At 43.2% G+C, this 18,565-nt stretch overlaps 1 protein-coding gene across 2 annotated transcripts in view; it reads right to left on the reverse strand.

Annotated features, from left to right (window-relative positions):
- Nucleotides 1–252: 252 nt before the first annotated feature.
- Nucleotides 253–18,565, reverse strand: part of Dct (dopachrome tautomerase) — a 39,457-nt gene continuing 21,144 nt past the window's right edge. For both annotated transcript variants that reach the window (NM_010024.3, XM_006518510.3), the window contains 2 exons: nt 6,055–6,256; nt 253–666 (listed from right to left, as the gene is read on the reverse strand). In NM_010024.3, coding sequence (NP_034154.2) covers nt 494–666; nt 6,055–6,256 — 375 coding nt within the window. In that variant the 3' untranslated portion in view covers nt 253–493. The remainder of the gene's footprint in view (nt 667–6,054; nt 6,257–18,565) is intronic.

Genomic DNA, 18,565 nt, shown 5'->3' on the forward strand with positions numbered 1-18,565 from the left:
GATGGTGGTAGTGCTTCTGGTGGTGATGATGGTGGTGATGGTGGTGATGGTGGTGATGGTGGTGGTGGTGGTGGTGGTGGTGGTGGTGAGGGCTGTGATGGTGGTGGTGATGGTTGTGATGGTTGTGATGGGGGTGGTGATGGTGGTAGTGCTTCTGGTGGTGGTGATGGTGGTGATGGTGGTGATGGTGGTGGTACTTCTGGTGGTGGTGGTGGAGGTGGTGGCTGTGCTTATAGAATAGAAAGAGGCTTATTCAATATAAGGACTTTTAATCAAAGGTCACATATAACTAGCCACACCTTACTTTGACCGTGGTGAATGACCCAAGCATTTTGTCTGTGTACAATAAGCAAAGCAGCAACTAGAGATAATTGTCATTGCTAAGGCATCATCATCATCACTACTAAAGAGCACACGCTGAAGAGTTCCACCTGTCTCAAGATGAGCGACGGTGTAATTAGTTACTACCCAGGTCAGGCCAGGTAGGAGCATGCTAGGCTTCCTCCGTGTATCTCTTGCTGCTGAGACCTGTCTCCATTAAGGGCGCATAGCCTTTGCGAAGCCTTCTGTATTGAAGAAAAGCCAGCAACCCCAAGAGCAAGACGAAAGCTCCCAGGATTCCAATGACCACTGAGAGAGTTGTGGACCAAACTGGAGCTTCTTCCTCTGCAATGAGAGCAGACAAGGCAGCTCTGTGGTTACAATTCCATCAGCCAAACACCGCTAGAAAATGAAAATATTTCCCTTTCTCACGTACATTTGTTTGCAAAACAAAGCTACCCTTGCTAGAATTTTATCTTCTTTCTTCTCGCTGTTACCCTAACCACAACTGTTTCTCAAGGAAGCAGAAAACATCATCCCATTACTTAAATGAGGCTCGTTGCATTTCGTAAATCTGTCACAATAAATGTTTAGATGCAGAACAAAACCTCTAAGGAAATGTGTAACTGCTTTTGTAAGTTAGAAACTCATTTGTAGACATGAGAGCTAAGATAATCTTTGGGGAACCGCTTAATGAAAGACACTCTCGGCAGGAAATTCTGTTATTGTCTCTCCCCTTGTGGTAGAGGATAAAGGCGTGTTAGAAAATAGATGTACTCTCCTGACAGAAACTCACCAGAAGAAGCGGACCTCTTTGTATCCATTTAAATAGCTGTGAATAAAATCTAAGCCTCTCCCATGACATATCTAATATATTCACACTTAATACCACTCTCCCATGAAGTTCATGTATTTTTGAAATGTGTTTATGCCTATGTGACATTTCCTTGAACCATATCAACTGCTGTAGGTCATTCTGTCCAAGCCATCCTGTCTTTTAACACCTGACCCTCACCTAAAGGACAGAATACCTTCTCAACCTTCTTCAGTCCCAAGGACCAGGGCCCATCTTGACCCCAAAAAGAGTTTCTTTGTCCTTTTTTGGTACGATCCAGCAGAACTTGTTACTACTTATAGCTTATTTTTCTTGTCATTTTTATTAATTTTATATGATGCTAAGTCCAGAGTGATCGTGGAAAGGGCATGACATGGTTCCTACCTCTGGAACAGAGCCAGCAGGATGTGGACGTCCACAGGTGCTGACAGTTGCTGGGTGTGAGGGGTGTGTGTGTGTGTGTGTGTGTGTGTGTGTGTCCCTCCTCCAGGAAATATTCTCCCTTCCAAAGTTATCAAGGAATGCTCTCCCTGGCAAGGCTAATGACTCTATGATAATTAGAAGCAGCACCAGTCCAGAAGACGAGGATGTGTCTAATGTCTCAGCAAAATGGTATACACTGAGACCTTCAGGAGAGCCCTTAAGACTGTGGAAAAGAACTCTGAAAACATGAGTTCAAAAATATATAATTTCTCAACTACGTAAAATATAAGGATGCAATATGAATTATATGAGGGGCTTCATGGACCTAAGAGAAGAGAGGCAACTAAACTATGAGCCTGCTTCTCAGAAAGATATTAAGGAAGGAGATAAAGATACTTAGGGAGTGGTGATCTCAGAGCCAGATCCCACTCAGCTAAGCCTATTGTTTGTGCTCACAAAGGCAGGCAGATTCCTACGTTCATGGTGGTCAGCCAGGGACAGAGGAAATTTAGGTCTAGGCCCAGGTGTGATAGGAGTGGTAATTTCAGGATAGGATCTCATCCAGCTAAACTTATTGTCTGTGCTTAGGGGCTGGAGAGATAGCTCAGTGGTTAAAAACACTGACTGCTCTTCTAGAGGTCCTGAGTTCAATTCCTAGCAACCACATGGTGGCTCATAACCATCTGCAATGGGATCTAATGCCCTCTTCTGGTGTGTCTGAAGAGAGCAATGGTGTACTTTAATACATTAAATACATACATACATACATACATACATAAATCTTTTTAAAAAACAAAGGCAGACAGATCTCTGAATTCATTTGCAATGTTAAGAAAAAGAAAAGAGAATGTACTTGCTATCGTTTTCTAAGAATCATGGGGCTGGGGTCATGGAATGCTGATTCACAGGATAATCAAAGGAGAACTGGAGTAAATGATTAGATTGATATGCAAATAGAAGACTGGGCTTTGGTCTGCAAGAGCTGAGCTGTCTGGAGATCTCCAGAGAAAGTTATCTCAAGCAGAACACAGGGGGTCAGCTTGTACCCACAATTTGACTTTGAGTCTTTCTTCTCACCACTCCTAAACACCCCTGCCTCAGGACCATCAACCAAGCCAAGGCTAATCCTTGGCAATACGAAATTTAATTTTATATGAAATATAATATTTGATTAATTCTTTGATAATTTCATGCATTGTGTTTTGGTATTTACCTTCCACCCTTTCTCTTAACTCCTTCCAGACTCACCTTACCTATCTACCCACCCCTAACTTCATCTCCTTTTAAAAAAAAAAAAAGTATCCCACTGAGTCCAGTTTGTGGTGTTCATACTCATGGACCATCCACTAGAGCATGGTAGAACTATCAAGGTTCACACGCTTAAGAAAAATGACTCTCTCTCTCTCTTCCACCAGAATCCATTGACTGTCAACAGTGTCTCAGTTTTGGGTGGGAACTTAAATGAGGCTACTCCACTCAGTGCTAAACTTAAATTATAGACAGTCAACAGCTTGATCTTGTGAAGTTTTTATATGATCTTGAACAAGTCTTGTGTGACCTTGTGGAGGCCTTGTGTAATTTTGTACTGGTCTTCTGTGATCATGTGCTGTTCTTGTATGATCCTCTGCAGGTCTTGTATGATCTTGTGAAGGCCTTGTGTGAGCTGGTTATAGCTTCTTAAAGCATGAAGTATTAACAGGCATATTGGCACACACTTTTCATCTCAGAACTTGGGTGACAGAGAAAGGGAGATCTCTGTGAATTTGAAGGCAGCCTGATCTACAAAGAACATAGCAAGTTGAAGGCCACGAGATCAACATGGTAAGATCATGTCTCAAAAAACAAACCAACAAATGACAGATTTTTCTTCTGGCGTTTCTTTAATGAGACACCAAAAATGGCCTCTTACTGTCCAAATCCTGTTGGCCTTTTTAAAAAAAAATGTTTAAATTGTAGCAACATACATATAGTATAAACTTTTACCATCATATCTATTTTCTCCTGCAGCTGGTGGTAGTAAAGTACCTTCACATTGTATGTGGCTGCCATCACCATTGTCTATAAAACACTTCTTGTTTTATAAAACTGAGATGTAGAAACCAACATATGGTGAATCCTATTCTGCTATGATGCCCAGTGGCTCTGCCTAGGCCCTTCCAGTACAGCAAGGTATGGAAGCAAAGAGATTTCCTTTTTGCTCTGTGAAGATAGAATCACTTGAGTTAAGGCCAACAACAGGCATGTTAACAGGATTAAAATCCAAATCCATGAATACGTGAGTGTATGGGAGTTCCACGCAGTGTAAAGCACAGAGAAGCAACATCTGGTTGGCGTTGAAGAGAAATTGTAGGAAAAGCTTTCGTGGTTTTCCAGGGAACGTTAATGGTATTCTGGGGACAAGCTGGCTGGGCTCTGAATGTGCTGTGAAACTCTAGTCTGTCCTATCGATCCTCCGGAGTGTCTAGCTTTTAAGGAAACAGGGACTTCAAAGAAAGCCTCTTTCTGCACTTTGGGAAGGAAAGGGCAAGGAGAGATAGCAGGGAGGGGGGGAAGCATAAGAGACCTCTTGGCTCTCTTTTAGTTGAAAACACTCTGCTCGCCAGCATCTCACACGCAGGCAAAGCCAAGTTCCCCTCTCCCTGCCTTCAATTAAGCCACCTGTGCAGTTCCCTGTCTGTCCTCTCCCTTTGCAGTCTAAACCACCTGCTCAGCTACTGGGCACCCAGGAGTTCCCAGATCCATCCTGTACTCAGTCTTCCTCAAGTCCCTCACATCTTTTCACCCTTAGTTGGAAGAGGAGCAGAATATCTCCCCCTACACTGTACCCATGGGTAAGAGGGTCATTTGACGACAAAGGCATTTGGCATTCAGCAGATGTCACTTCCTAGAGATTCCTTAACTGACTAAACGCAGATACTCAAAAGAAACAAGGATTGCCAGCAAGCTCCCCAGGGGAAGTTGTCAGTTATGAAGGCGTGAAGCTGCACAGACTTGCCAAGATAGCCTCATCTGCCATTGCTTTCCTGTGGATTCCCTTCCCACAGTTTGCCTTTGTCAGGTCACATCTCCATGACTTCTCACTCTTGGTTTAAAGTGACATCTAAGCTCCTAGGCCATTGGCTTCTCTGAGTCTTCCTTCCCTTCTGTTCTAGAAAGAGTCCCCTGTCTCATAAAGAGGGACATCATATTTCTCCGATTAATCTTTCTTTTGTCAGTCTGGGTTGTTGAACACTGATGAGCCTAGAAGTTAGCAGAGAAGAGTATACCTTCCTTACACCACCACCACCCCATCCCCCAGCAGAAGTATATATTTCATATCAAACTATCACCCAGCGTGGCTTTTTATCCTCTGGTAAGTTGATAGATTTTAGGTATATTTGGGACTTAGACGATATCTGCTAAATGATTCTTGTTGTAGAGAATAAAAACAGTCCAGGGTACCCAACCCAAATCTTTGATTATCATTATGTTTAATCCAAGAGCAAAGAGAAAGAAGTTTTAAAAGGATGCCCTCAACATCCCAAATTAGTGCCGACAGGAAGCAGTCAGTGTCAAACAGAGGGGAAAACAGATAGATGCCAATACTAAAGGATTCTCCATGTCAGCGAGCAACACAGGGAGCTCTGGAGTCACCCTGTGGGCTATGAATAAGGGCAGTGACAGACGGGAAGAAGCTACCAGCAGGTTTTATCCTGCAGCTCTCCACACATTAAGATATTTCTGTTGTTTCATTTTTTCCTGCCTCAAACTTCCCTTAAGATTCTGTGAAGCACTTGAGTCTGGGCAAAAGAAGAAAATGTATTCACGTGTGCTATTAAAGATATCCTGGATTCGAAAGCAGGCTACAATCTCCATGAAGCCCAATCTGTTCCGAGGTTCAGTGTCATCTTGGGTAGACCTGTCCCTACAACACGAGTGTAGCCAAGGCTGACTCAACAGATGACCTTCAACCCCATGGTGGGGAATCTCATGAAGGTTTTGCATTACCAGTAATGGTCTTTAAAATGCTCCATTGTATGACTTTCTACAATGGCTGAGCTTTTTACTGCTTCCTGTTCTTTGTAGCTTGCGACAATCTGAAGTCTGTCTCAATAATCTCAACTCTGCTGCAAATAAGATCAATAGCCCCTCCCTGTCCACACGGGAGTAAAGTCACTTGGACTTTATCAGTTACACATGGGACAGTTCTCATAGATTTGGTTAGTTCAGATAAAAATCTGTCAAATCAGGCAGAAGAGTTGACATTGCCTCTGCAGAGTAGTGTCTTTTAACAACTTACAGTTTTCCCAAATGGTCTGATGTTTAATTGGTAGCTTAATGACTTATCTTGTTAAATCCAAGGTATTCTCAAAATAGCCAATAAACTTAACTCGGCCTGAATGCTTCAATTAACAGTCTTGCTTACATTAAAAAGAGAGCAAGCAAGCTGCCTTAGAAGCTGACTGAGTCACCCGCTTAGAGGCTGTACTCCTCACCTGACAGATCAACGGCGTAATTGTAGCCAAGTTGCTCTGCGGTTAGGAAGAGCTCCTCATTAGTCACCGGTGGGAAGAAGGGGACCATGTTATACATTCGGTTGTGACCAATGGGTGCCAGTTCCTGAGGCCAGGCATCTGTGGAAGGGTTGTTTCTCTTCAGCCACTCATCAAAGATGGCGTCTGTAAAAGAGTGGAGGACCTGCAAGACAGATGAACGCAGTGACAAGCTACTCACCCGACCCCAGCCTTCTCTGCAGTGGAATGTAGTCCTTAACACGGGAGCATGTGTGTCCCCACCCTGCTGACACACGCACTGACTGGCGTTCTCAGATGAGCTCTGCAATTGCATGCAGAGATACCTCCTCAGAGAGGGCTGTAAATCCTTTGATTGAGTGAATAAAGAAGAACTCGTGTTGCAGATTTCACACTGGTTTGGAAACATCTAAAACCTTCTGGATCTTGTGCTAATTATTGCTTCCAGGAGAAAGGCAAATATGATAACCACATATTCTACTCAAAATTTAGATGCTTGAGTTTAGCAGAGAAGTAGAGGTAGCATTCACCATTATTGTAAAATAAATGAGCAATAAAAAAAGAAATAAAAACATCAAAAGTGGATTTTCGGATTTTGCATGCCCTTTACCTATTCATTTCACACACAACCCTTCCCCTTGAATTCTTCATATTGCACAGCAATAAAAAGTCTAAAAGTGTTGAATACACAGAACACTCGTTTTATTTTCTCAAAGAAGCTGTAAAATCCTTTTCAAATATAAGTGCAATCTTTATATATTTCAAAATATCACAGTGTAATCACCGCACGCACAGCCCTGATTTTTTTAACAGGGTGTAAAAGCAGGAGTTCACTTGAGGCTTCACATCTGGCTCCATTGTATGACTTCCTCTTTCATTCCTAGGCTGCAAGTTCAGGATGCTCAGGGACAGCGTTTGTTCTTCCTCCTATGTCCTAGACATGATCAACTTGGGGTCACAATCTACGAGCCCCACCTCTCTGGGGGCAGCCATTTTGACAGGAAGCCCAACTCAGTCACACAGAGAAGCCAAAGGAACAAAGACTAGTCAGACCACAGCCACTCCAGTATCTACCACCAACAGACTACAAACACCTCAAGATCCTGCCCCACCCTTTCTCAGTAAAGCCGTTCCAGAGTCTCTGCTCATAAGAAATTAAGTGGTCACACAGCTTCCAGCTGAAGTGTTGGGGTCGTTCTAACACAGCAATAGATAACCACAGGGAAAGCAGTAGGTCTGAACAGCTCAGGACAGGTGCACACTCGCTCCACCACGCATAGAGAAAGCTGTTCCTTGAACCGTAGTGTTGGCACTGGGGGTTAGGAGGAGCTGTCAAGAATCAGTAAGAAGATGAGGAGGACATGGCCCATGAGTGTTGACCATGAGGGAAGTACTGCCAACATCAGCAGGGGACACCAGCATGGCGCAGGAGGAGGCGAGATGGCAACGCAGAACCTATAGTAGCTTCTGTTGTGTGAGAAACGTTAGCAAATGGCGACTGTCACTTCAAGTATAGCATCGGTGCTGTTACTAGCTTAGTTCAACACAATGGCTCATAGAAGAAGAATGAAGGAGTCCCTACCTTACAGGTATGTGCAGGCTACTATCCTCTGGCATCATGACTTTGTAGAGCTAGCTAATAAAAAGATGGGCATTTAGGGAGGCATATGGTACATAATTAGCACGTAATAAATACAATAATTAATATTGTTGGTGCTTGTTCTGTGTCAAACGCTACCCTAAGAGCTTTATGGATAACAACGCATTGGGACCTCAGAATAGCCTGAGTTAATGGCTGCTGCTTTCATCCAGTGCTCAGGCTACTGTAAGGAAGGACCACAGACTGAGTGCCTTAGACACTGCCAGCTCCCAGTTCTAGAAGGCAGGAACCCAAAATAAGATGTTGCTAGAGCTGGTTCCTTCCAGTGGTCTTTGCCACTGCTTGGTTGTGGGTCTCTGCCTTCATCTTCAGACATGCGTACTGGCCACATCCAGACTCCTTCTGCCTCTGTGAACATCACTTACTAAGGCTTGAGTGTCACTCCGAAAGTCATGCTGACATTCCCTGGCCACCACTAGTAAGTAGTCACGAGTCTGAACACACGGATGGGCTAATGCTGTGATTGGGGTGACTGCAATAGAAGCCATTTTCTCATTAAAAACAAAAACAAAAACCAATTTCTGCTTTCTCTCCTTTGTCAGAAACTCACATAGTGCCCTTCCTCCACTACCACCACACCATGATACAGCATGAAGGCCCTTGCCAGATGTCAGTGCTGTGCTCTTGGCCTTTCTAGCCTTCAAAACCATAAACAAAACAAACTATTATTGTTTACAATTAATGCAGACTGTAGAATTCTGTTAGAGCACCAGAAACAGGCTAAGGTCCCTTGCATAATGGATGAGTGACCTACAGTCCTCTAACATGACCTGATCTGAGCTAACTATGTACAAACAAAGTCATTGACTGGGTGATCAAGGATTAGGATTTTAGAATTTCAATGAGGGGGAGGCACAGCCTAAAGCAGAAAGTAAGAAAGATACAGAAGCAGTAAGAGATTTGTCCAACAGCAGACAGCAGGCCTATGACGGAGCAAGAGTGTGTGAACCCAGGAAGCCCAACTCTAAAGCCAGAGTTCATTTTACAATAAAATGTTTTTTTCATGTTTAATTCAATATATGCATGTGTGTCTGAGTGCTGGAAAGTGTGTGCATGTGTGCTAGTATGACTACAGAGATGCCAGACCTCCTGGGGCTGGGGTCCTCAGGCAGCTGTGGACACCTGTCATGGGTGTTAACTCAGGTCTTCTGCAAGAGCAGTCTACACTCTAGCTGTTGAGCCATCTCTGCATCTCTGCACCCATCCTCATCCCTTCACAGACAAAGCCAGAGTTCTGTTTGTTGGTTTGGTTTGGTTTGGTTTGGTTTGGTTTGGTTTGGTTTGGTTTGGTTTGGTTTGGTTTGGTTTTTGAGTTTTCAAAACAGGGTTTCTCTGTTTAACCCTAGCTGTCCTGGAACTCACTCTATAGACCAGACTGGCCTCAAACTCACAGAGACTTACCTGCCCCTCTCCCCAAGTGCTGGGATTAATGGCATGCTAAAACCAGAGTTCTCAAAGCATGTATTTCTTTTCCCATACAATAAATCACACTATGCATCAATCTCTCAGCTAAGTTCCAGGAGCAGCCACAATAGCAAATTAGTTTTCAGGTGTAGCCGCACCTTTGACAAGGAGGAGAAAGTGTGGAGTTCAACTCAGGAGTTTCTAAGCCAATTGTGAACTTCCACGATCTCTTGAGCCCATGTCAGAAATAAAAATGTGATTAGGAAAAAGGCTAGAGAATCTCAAGCCACCGGGAAGATACCGCACCGGCACAGCAAGGGGCTGACAGCTTGTAGAGACACAGTGAGCCCTCCCCGTGCAAAGCATATAATTAACAAGGCAGACAAAAGTCTAAAGCAATATATAATCAGCAGAGATAAAAGAAAGGGGGGAAATAATGGAAGACAATAGGTCTCGTACGGGCCATAAAACAGACAATAAATGCTCTGCTAGGAACAACATACAGAAGACCCAATTTACAGAGCACAGTAAATGAGGAAGAGCCGTGCGCTCTGAAATGATGCAGACTATAATAAAGTGAATGCAAGTCATAACATACCCACAGCCAGCCACAAAGGGAGACAGTGTAGCCAACACAGCCAGCCATGGGCTCACGCTACCATGCAGGTCCTTGACAAGAAACCTTGTGTTGTTTCTGGGATACTAATTGTAGCTTTGTCAGGTTGAAAATTAACTTGGGGACTATTGCTCTAATGGCCAACTGCTATTTCAGGGTCAGATGTGAGGAGCAAAAGTCACATAAAGATACATTGTTATGGACCTTTATCCACTACCCAGAGACATAAATGCAGTTTGGTATTGAAATCTAGCATTTCGGAATAACGGGACAAAGTCTTGCACAGCTCCACTGTGCTTTCTCCTACAGAAGTAAGGATGGGCACAGGAAGCGGGGAGGGAAATACTGAGTCTCGGCTCAGAAGCACTGGTGAAGAAAATGGGAGCACATGGCTAAAACTCATTTTAATGTGATCCTTGTGGGAGAAAGCAATCAGTCAACACACATTGTTCTCACAGGCGAGAGAATACCACACAAGAATGCAGATAAGGACAAGGCTACTGCCAAAGGGCTTGAACTGAGTTGGCTATAAATTCAGATTCCTGCCATGCAAGGGGAAGGGAGGAGACTTCTGCATCTGGAGAAGAGAAACCACAGCTGAGTCCATATGCAAAAAGATGCGTACATTATCAAAGAGCAGCACACTGCGGCCTTCACAACCCAACAGTCCTTATTGTCAGAGAGGCTTGTATGACGGTGATATGTTACTGCTGTGGGTTCTACATTTGGAATTCAGAGGTAAGGATAAATGTGATTGTTTAAAAGTCACACGGCACACATGACAGAACCGGGACAGACAGACAGGCACTACATCCTGATTTAAAACTTAAGGCGAAAGGTCTAAAAATAAAAGTCCTTTTCTAACATATTTAAGGTGGTGATGGTGCACGCCTTTAACCACCGCCCTAGGGAAGCAGAGGCAGGCAGATCTCTGTACGTTCTGGGTCAGTCTGGTCTATATATCTAGTTCCAGGCCAGTCAAAGGTACATGATATAATAAGAGCCTGTCTCAAAAACAGAACCGTATTTAATCAGCTTGTTCTTTCATGGAGGATTTTTTTTTTAATTCTTGCCTTTTTTTTTAACCAAGGCTCTGAAGCAATGCATAGCAAGGGTGTTGTTTTCATTTTCCTGAAACAAGCCATCAAGAACGTGCATGAAACGGTTAGGGGGCATCCAGACTTCTACCTGTGTGGCTGAGCTGTGTCGCAGGAACACACTCCAGCGAGGGACAAGAGACAACTTTGTACAGACTGAACGCACCGTGTCCTCCCCTAGCTCACGGCTGCTTCCCTAAGCCTGACTGTGATGGTGGAAACTATAGGTCTCTGCATGATGGCAGGCCATAAGGATGGAGTACTTAAGGATAGGATCAATTCCCTTATAGAGGAGACCCTAGACAACGTTTTCTCACTTTCAGCCATGTGAAGACACAACAGCAGCAGCAACAACAACAGCAGCAACAACAACACGGCCATCTATGAACCATGAAGCAGCGCCTCACCACGCCAGATGCTTTCACCTTGCGCTTCCTGGTTTTCAGAAGCTTTGATTTGAGAGATCAATGTTGGTTGGTTGAGCCTGGTCTCTGGTCTTTTCATTACAGCATCCTAAATGGACCAGTGTGCAATTATAGGGAAAAGAGCATACACACACACACAGGGCAGTGGGTGTATTTCTCTGTCATTCTGGAGTTTTATCAGACAAAAACAGTGATCTGGTTAAATCTGCATCATGATGAGACACACTGGAGAGACTGTCCAGTGGTTAAGAGCATATCTTGCTCTTACAAAGAACCATGACTCATTACACAGCAGTTATGTGGTGGCCCACAAGTGCCTGTAGTTCCATAGAATCTGACCCTCTCTGTTGACCCCAAAGAACATCAAAGTACATATGGTGTGCAGATAGATATACATGCAAGTACTCACACATGCACATAAACAAATAAAATAAAAATTCGTCATTAATTTAAATGGATATAATAGTACTATATATGTGTGGTGGTTTAAATATGCTTGGCCCAGGGAGTGACACTATTAGTTAGTGTGGTCTTGTTGGAGGAAGTGTGTCACTGTGGGGATGGGCTTTGAACTCCTTTGTTCAGGCTCCTCTCAGTGTGAAAGAGAGCCTCCTCATATTCACCTTGCAATGCCAGTATCCTGGCTGCTTCTAACCAAGGTGCAGAACTCTCAGCTCCTTCTCCAGCACCATGTCTGCCTTGACCTTGCCATGTTTCCTGCCATGATGATAATGGATTGAACCTCTGAATCTGTAAGCCAGCCCCAATTAAGTGTTGTCCTTTACAATAGTTACCTTGGTCATGTTGTCTCTTCACAACAATGAAACCCAAACTAAGACAAAATGAAATATATGCATGCAAATATTTATGCACATATACCTATGAATATGCTGTATATAATATGAATGACACGTAGAAGAAACTGAACCCTGGCAACTCAGTAGTTAATTCCTTGAGGGGAAAAATGTTTATTATTTTAAATTTTTTGAGCAAACACAAACATTAGGTGCAATGGGGTACTGCTATTAAAGCATCAACTTCTAAGAGATGTGGCCAGTTCAGCAAGCATCCGCTGTGAGAGCTGAAGAGAGAGCTCTGTGGTAATGTGAGGGTCCAGTCTGCCCAGAGCTACCTCCAGGCTATTTTTTTGTTGTAGAATCAGCAAAGACCTAGGGGACAGAAACTGAAGCTGATGCTAGACCATCTAGATGTGCACATAAACTATGGCTTGAGGCTAAAGTCATATTTTATCTGACTGATAAGGAGGTACATTTAATTCAGTCCTTGGACTGACTTAGTTCTCAAAAGTGTGTGTTTGTACTTATAAAGCCGAGTGTTGAAAAGACATTTTAGCATCTGCCAAAGTAACATTCCCAGACCAAACGGAACCCACAGAGACCTTTGCCCATGGTGGTCACCCATCCTCACTGATACTCCAGCTCTTCTCGATCTTATTCAGACATGATGCTACTTAAGAGGTAGCCACTGTGTGTCTGCTACATTGAACTGCATATTTAAAAAGTCAACACTGTGTTTACAAAGCATAAATGCAGTAAAAATCAATGGCCCCATCTTTTCAAAAGTCATGAAAAATTATTCAGACATCCATTTCCCCAATTAGTGTTGTCTCTGCTTAGCACTACACTGGCTCAGCTATAATGAAAGCCATTGTGATGAGTCAAGCTAAGGACTGTCTCGACTGAGGAAATCTGTCAGTGGGAGACCTTTCGAGCTGGTTTCCCATGCCTCGGCTTCTCTGAATCTCATATTCTCCACATTTCAAAAGAGGAGTATCGTTTAGCATAGAGTGATACGTGAGGTTAAAACATTGTGTTTATTTCCATACCTATAGAATAGGAACTGTCCCTGAATAGATGCTTAATAATAAACAGCTTCTTAATAACAGAAATTAACAGAAAATAAGGTTTGGAGGGCAGAGCCCAGGACCCACACCTGGTAGGCACACAGTCTACTAACCTATGTCTGACCCTAAAAAAAGTCACTGCACATGTGGCTGGGCCAGACTGCATGTGGTGTCAATGAGGACACCAGAGTCTCCTAAACTAAAAATAAATTAATAAGATAATCGTTTTAAAATTACCTGAACATGTTACCAGTTTTCCCATTAAATAAATAAATACATAAATAACAAAGGATGTTGCGATTTGTTGGCCACTTAGAGAACAAATTAGTCTCACTAACTCTGGTTCTTTTGGATATTTTTGATATATTTTTTTAAAAATTACACAGAAGTCATGATGAAATGAATATATGGGTCATATAAAAGCAAGTGTTCGCGAGATTTTTAGATGCAAAGAGAAGGTGCTCAGTTTCATTTATAGGAGAAATTCAAATTAGAACTTCTTCTCCTACCAAAGTAGCAAAGAGGAGAAGGCAAGACAGCATAGGGCCAAAAGGTATAATGTCAAAAGTAGGGGCTAGCAATGACCGTGAATGTGCCATGCAGGAGTTAGGAGGGGTTGTTCTTCAGCCTTCAGGGGCAACTCGGGATTTTTATCAAATGTCCAATGCTTTATCCTCCCTCCTGTCCAAGGACTCTATCCTGTCTTTTCACCTCACCTGCTCTGCATTATTTACCTTAATATTATCAGTAACTCAAAAGATTAGGACTTGCTAAATGCCTGTTGTGACTTCAATGTGATTTGTCCCCATCAAAATCCATGTTTAACAAACTTTAGTTCCCAATGTATTTAGTTCCCAAGGTGTTGAGAGGTAGTGGGAATTTTCAGTGATTAAGGCACCTATCTCCTGGGTGGCTGGCATTCTCTTTCTGGTAGTCAGCAAGTGGTTGCTCAGGCCTAGCAGGGCCAGAGTCCAACTCCTATGGTAGAAGTACATTTGGCTTCCTGGGCCCTTGGCTTCCTCTCTGGAGAAATGCTCTCTTGCTGTCTGACTTCACCAGGAGCCGATGCTACACGAGGTCTTCCAGTCTAGATCATAGCTGCACAACCTCAGACCTCTCACATCTGAGGGATGCCTGCCATTGTCATATACATAGAGGCTGAAGCAGTGCCTATCTATGGGTGACTGTTAAATTTCTGATGGTAAATCTATACAATAGATTACCAACCAACCAGAGTAAAGGGAAAGAGATTAGCCTTTATTAACTAACGTATGTATGCGGACATGGAAGGGAACAGAAAAGGAATGGGGGGGCTGGTGAGATGGCTCAGTGGGTAAGAGCACCCGACTGCTCTTCCGAAGGTCCGGAGTTCAAATCCCAGCAACCACATGGTGGCTCACAACCATCTGTAACAAGATCTGACTCCCTCTTCTGGCGTGTCTGCAGACAACTACAGTGTACTTACATATAATAAATAAATAAATCTAAAAAAAAAAAAAAAAAAAAAAGGAATGGGGAAGGGAAGGGGAGGGGGAGGAAAAAGGGAAAGGGGAGCCAGGAGGGGAGGGAAGAAAAGGGTCTATAGTATATTTTCAATTAGCTGAATGGATATAACCTGTTCGCGTCCATGTTTATAAAATATACCTAAAGAAAAATGGTAACAAGTGGCTGAAAGATAGCAACAAGGCTTCATTTAGACGTTTTTCATTGTGAACCTTGTCTGTACTTTATTAATGTTGGAGGTGCAGTCTAGTGGCAGAGCATGTGATTAGCATACACGAAGCCCTGGCTTCAATCCCCAGCACCAGATGAGATTGAAATACTAAGAAACAAAGTAACAACTTTATAATTAAGTGAAATAAGTAGGAATATAGTGTATATCCCTAATATATTATAATTGTTACTATAGATAACAAAACATGAAAGAAAGTAAGTATAAAAATTGAAATGGTGGCTAAAGAGGTGACTCGGTGGTTAAAAGTGCTTGTTACTCTCTCAGAAGGCCTGGGTTCAGTTCCTAGCATTCACACAGTGTTCTCAAGCTGAAACTCCAGCTTTCCAGCACCCTCTTGTGGTCTCTGTGGACATTGCATGCACATGGTGCAAATATGAACCAGCAGGCACACACAATATACACACAAAATAAAATTTAAAACCTGAACATGCAATTATGAGGATTTTTAAGCTTTTCTTTAGGCTAGAGAGATGGCTCGGTGGGTAAAGCACTTGCCACATATGTGTGAGGACCTGAGTTCAGATCCCCAGAGTCGACATTAAAAGCCAGGTGCTAATGAGTGAATGCCAAAAATTCCGGAAAACTTAGACACATGCCAGGGCTCCACCAACCAGCCCATTTAGCTGAATCAGTGAGCTCCAGACTTAGTGTGAGATGCTGTCTCAAACAATAAGTGGAGAACAGTTGAGACACTTTATATTACTCTTTGGAGTACACATGCACACTCATACACACTGGTCTCTATTACTGCAGTAAGGACAGACTGTGCCCAAAACCACTTGAGGAGAAACATTGTTTCAGCTCACAGCTGTAACCCATCAGGAAACGAGGTCAGGAACTCAAGGCAGCAACTAAGGCAGAGACCACCACGGAGGAGTGTTGCTTACTAGCTTGCTTCTCCTGGCTTGCTCACTTTGTCTTCCTATACTCCCAAGGACTCCCTGCCCAAGAGAGACGCCATCTCTCATGAGCGTAGTCCTCCCACATCGATCATCAATGGAGAAAATGCCCCACAGGCTAGCCCACAGGCCTACCTTGAGAAGACTTTTTTTTTTTTCAGTTGAGGTTGCTTCTCCTCAGATGATTCTAATTTGTGTAGGGTCACAAAATGTATGAGTGTGTGTGCATGTGTGTGTGTTGTGTGCATGTATGTATGTGTGTGTGAGAGAGAGAGACAGGGAGAGAGACAGAGAGAGACAGAGAGACAGAGAGAGACAGAGACAGAGAGAGACAGGGAGAGAGACAGAGAGAGAGACAGAGAGAGAGAGACAGAAAGAGAGACAGAGAGAGACAGAGAGAGAGAGACAGAGAGAGAGAGACAGAGACAGAAAGACAGGGAGAGAGACAGAGAGAGAGACAGAGAGGCAGAGGTAGAGAGAGATGGTAAGACTGGCTTTGGGGGCTTAGTCCACTTATAGTTATTGTACATGGAAAACAACCTCATGAGCTAGCTATCACTGGCTAGTCACCTAGGGGTCTTCCCAACCATCTTGCTGTGCTTAGAACACATCATGTGTACCTTGCAAAAGGATAACTCTAAAGCACAAAGAGATGCCACTTCGCAGCCAGACGACTTGTACTGAGAAGATGAATGCAAGAGGGCCGGTGAGGCTGTGGAGAAAGGTGACCATTCCCACTGCTGGTGTAGTAAAGCAATGGCGGGAGATGACAGAGTAGGTCCGCGAAATCGAGAAGTGAGACTGCTGTGTGCTCCTGAACTCCACCGCAGGACTTAGATCTAAAGGGGGTAGGATATCAAATTGCACCTGCGGTTTCTCAGCATGCTACTCACAATAGTCAACACTGGGAAATAACTTCCGTACATAATGGAAGACATGCCCTTAAATGGCGGTGCAAGGGCTGAGAGTGTAGCTCTGTTGGTAGGCTTTAAGCCTGCATGAGCCCTGGATTTCATTCCCCAAACCACATAAGCTGTGTCTTGAAAAACAGAATTAAATTAGATTAAATAGTGGTGTATATGTGTATATGTACAATAGAAGACTGTTACTTTTTTTTTTAACATAGGGTCTCCTATAGGCCAGGGTAGCTCTGAAATTCCCATGTAGTCAATGATGGCCTAGAGTTCCTGAGCCTCATTCCTCTAGCTCCTGAGTGCTGAGATTACAGGTGTGTAGCAATGCTCAACTTCTGTTCAGTTCTTAAAGATAACATCTGTGAGTCTGCAACACATGTGTGGGTGGGATAAGCTGGGTGCAGAGAGAAACAAACACACCTGCGGGGTAGGATAAACTGGGCGAAGAGAGACTAACTGCCCAGCCCATCTCTAAGATGCTTCCTCTGGGATAAGTGTCCTGAGGCTCTGGGTAGAATGGCACGTTTTTGCCTAGCTTCTTTTTCAGCAGTTAACTGTTGAATTTTACAGTGTATTGGTTTCCCCATTTTCTGGACTATATCTAAATTTAATACAGAAGAGAGCAGTGCTTAGCTTCCCTGTGGCCTAATCTCATTTTCCATGATAAATGTGTGGACTTGCTGCAACTTGTAAGAATTATTAGAATTTCAGACATCGCTTCAGAGGTCCCTCCCCTCTTCCTTACGTTCTGCCTTCTCTTCCTTCTTATTGCGACCCTACACAACTTTGAAGTTTTATTGCTTGTAGAAATTTGACAAAATAATTTTTAACGAAAGCAGTGTGCGGCATAGTTGCATAAATTGACTCACAAATCTGAAGTTCCTGAAGCTGTAACTCGGTCAACTAAAATAGTTTACCCTCAATCTCAGGAGGTAAAATCATTTAAAGCTGACTTGGTGTCAACATAAACCTGTTTGTAAACAGCCTTCAGTAAGTGTGTGTGTTGAAAATAGTGATGAAACACTGTTCCTCCACCTTCCGGGAGAGGCTCTGGCTTTCTGTTTCATTGTTGTTGTTCTTGTTTTATGTATATAGTAATATATTATTACTCCCCAAAATTTTCAATATGGAAGATACTAAAAGGAATGAAGACCAAACAAGTAAATACATGGTATCCTTGAAGTACATGTAAGCTGCGGGCTTTTGTTTTGTTTTTATTAACAAACCTACCATGTGGGTTTTCACCTAGGACAGGAAACACATATGACAACAGTGATATTCCAGAAACTAAAGTTTATGAGTCTAAGGCCAGCGTGGGTGACATAGTAAGACCCCACTGCAGAACAGAAAATAAGAAAGGCAGAAGGAGAAACTGAGAAGATGGGGAAAGTGCCCTGTATTGCAAACCAAGAATGCTGGTCCCTTAGGTTAAGAGTCAGCAAAGTTAAAAAAAAAAAAAAAAAGAAAAAAAAAAGAAAGAAAGAAAAGGAAAGGAAAGAAAAGAAAAGGAAAACTATGAGATCATAGTGCTATGTTAAATAAGACAACTGCAAAATGTATACCACATGGACCTACTGCCTGTCTCTCTATGTAGCGTTTTATTGGGATGCCACATTCAGTCGTCTGTGCATTATCTATGGCTGCCTACATGCTTCAGCCGGGGATACAGCTCAATGTTTGTTGAGCATGCAGTAGAACTCAGGTTCAGTTCCCAGTACTGATTAGAAAACAAATTAAAGCAAGGGAGGGAGGCAGGGGTGGAGCGAGACAGCAGAGGAGGTGGAACAGAGAGAGAAGGAAGCCGAGTTATTGAGTAGCTGCAGCTGAGGCTTTCAGGCCTGAAACCCCCAGAATCTTGCTA

Source organism: Mus musculus, chromosome 14 (assembly GCF_000001635.26).
Source record: "Mus musculus strain C57BL/6J chromosome 14, GRCm38.p6 C57BL/6J".
Taxonomy (NCBI): Eukaryota; Metazoa; Chordata; class Mammalia; order Rodentia; family Muridae; genus Mus; species Mus musculus.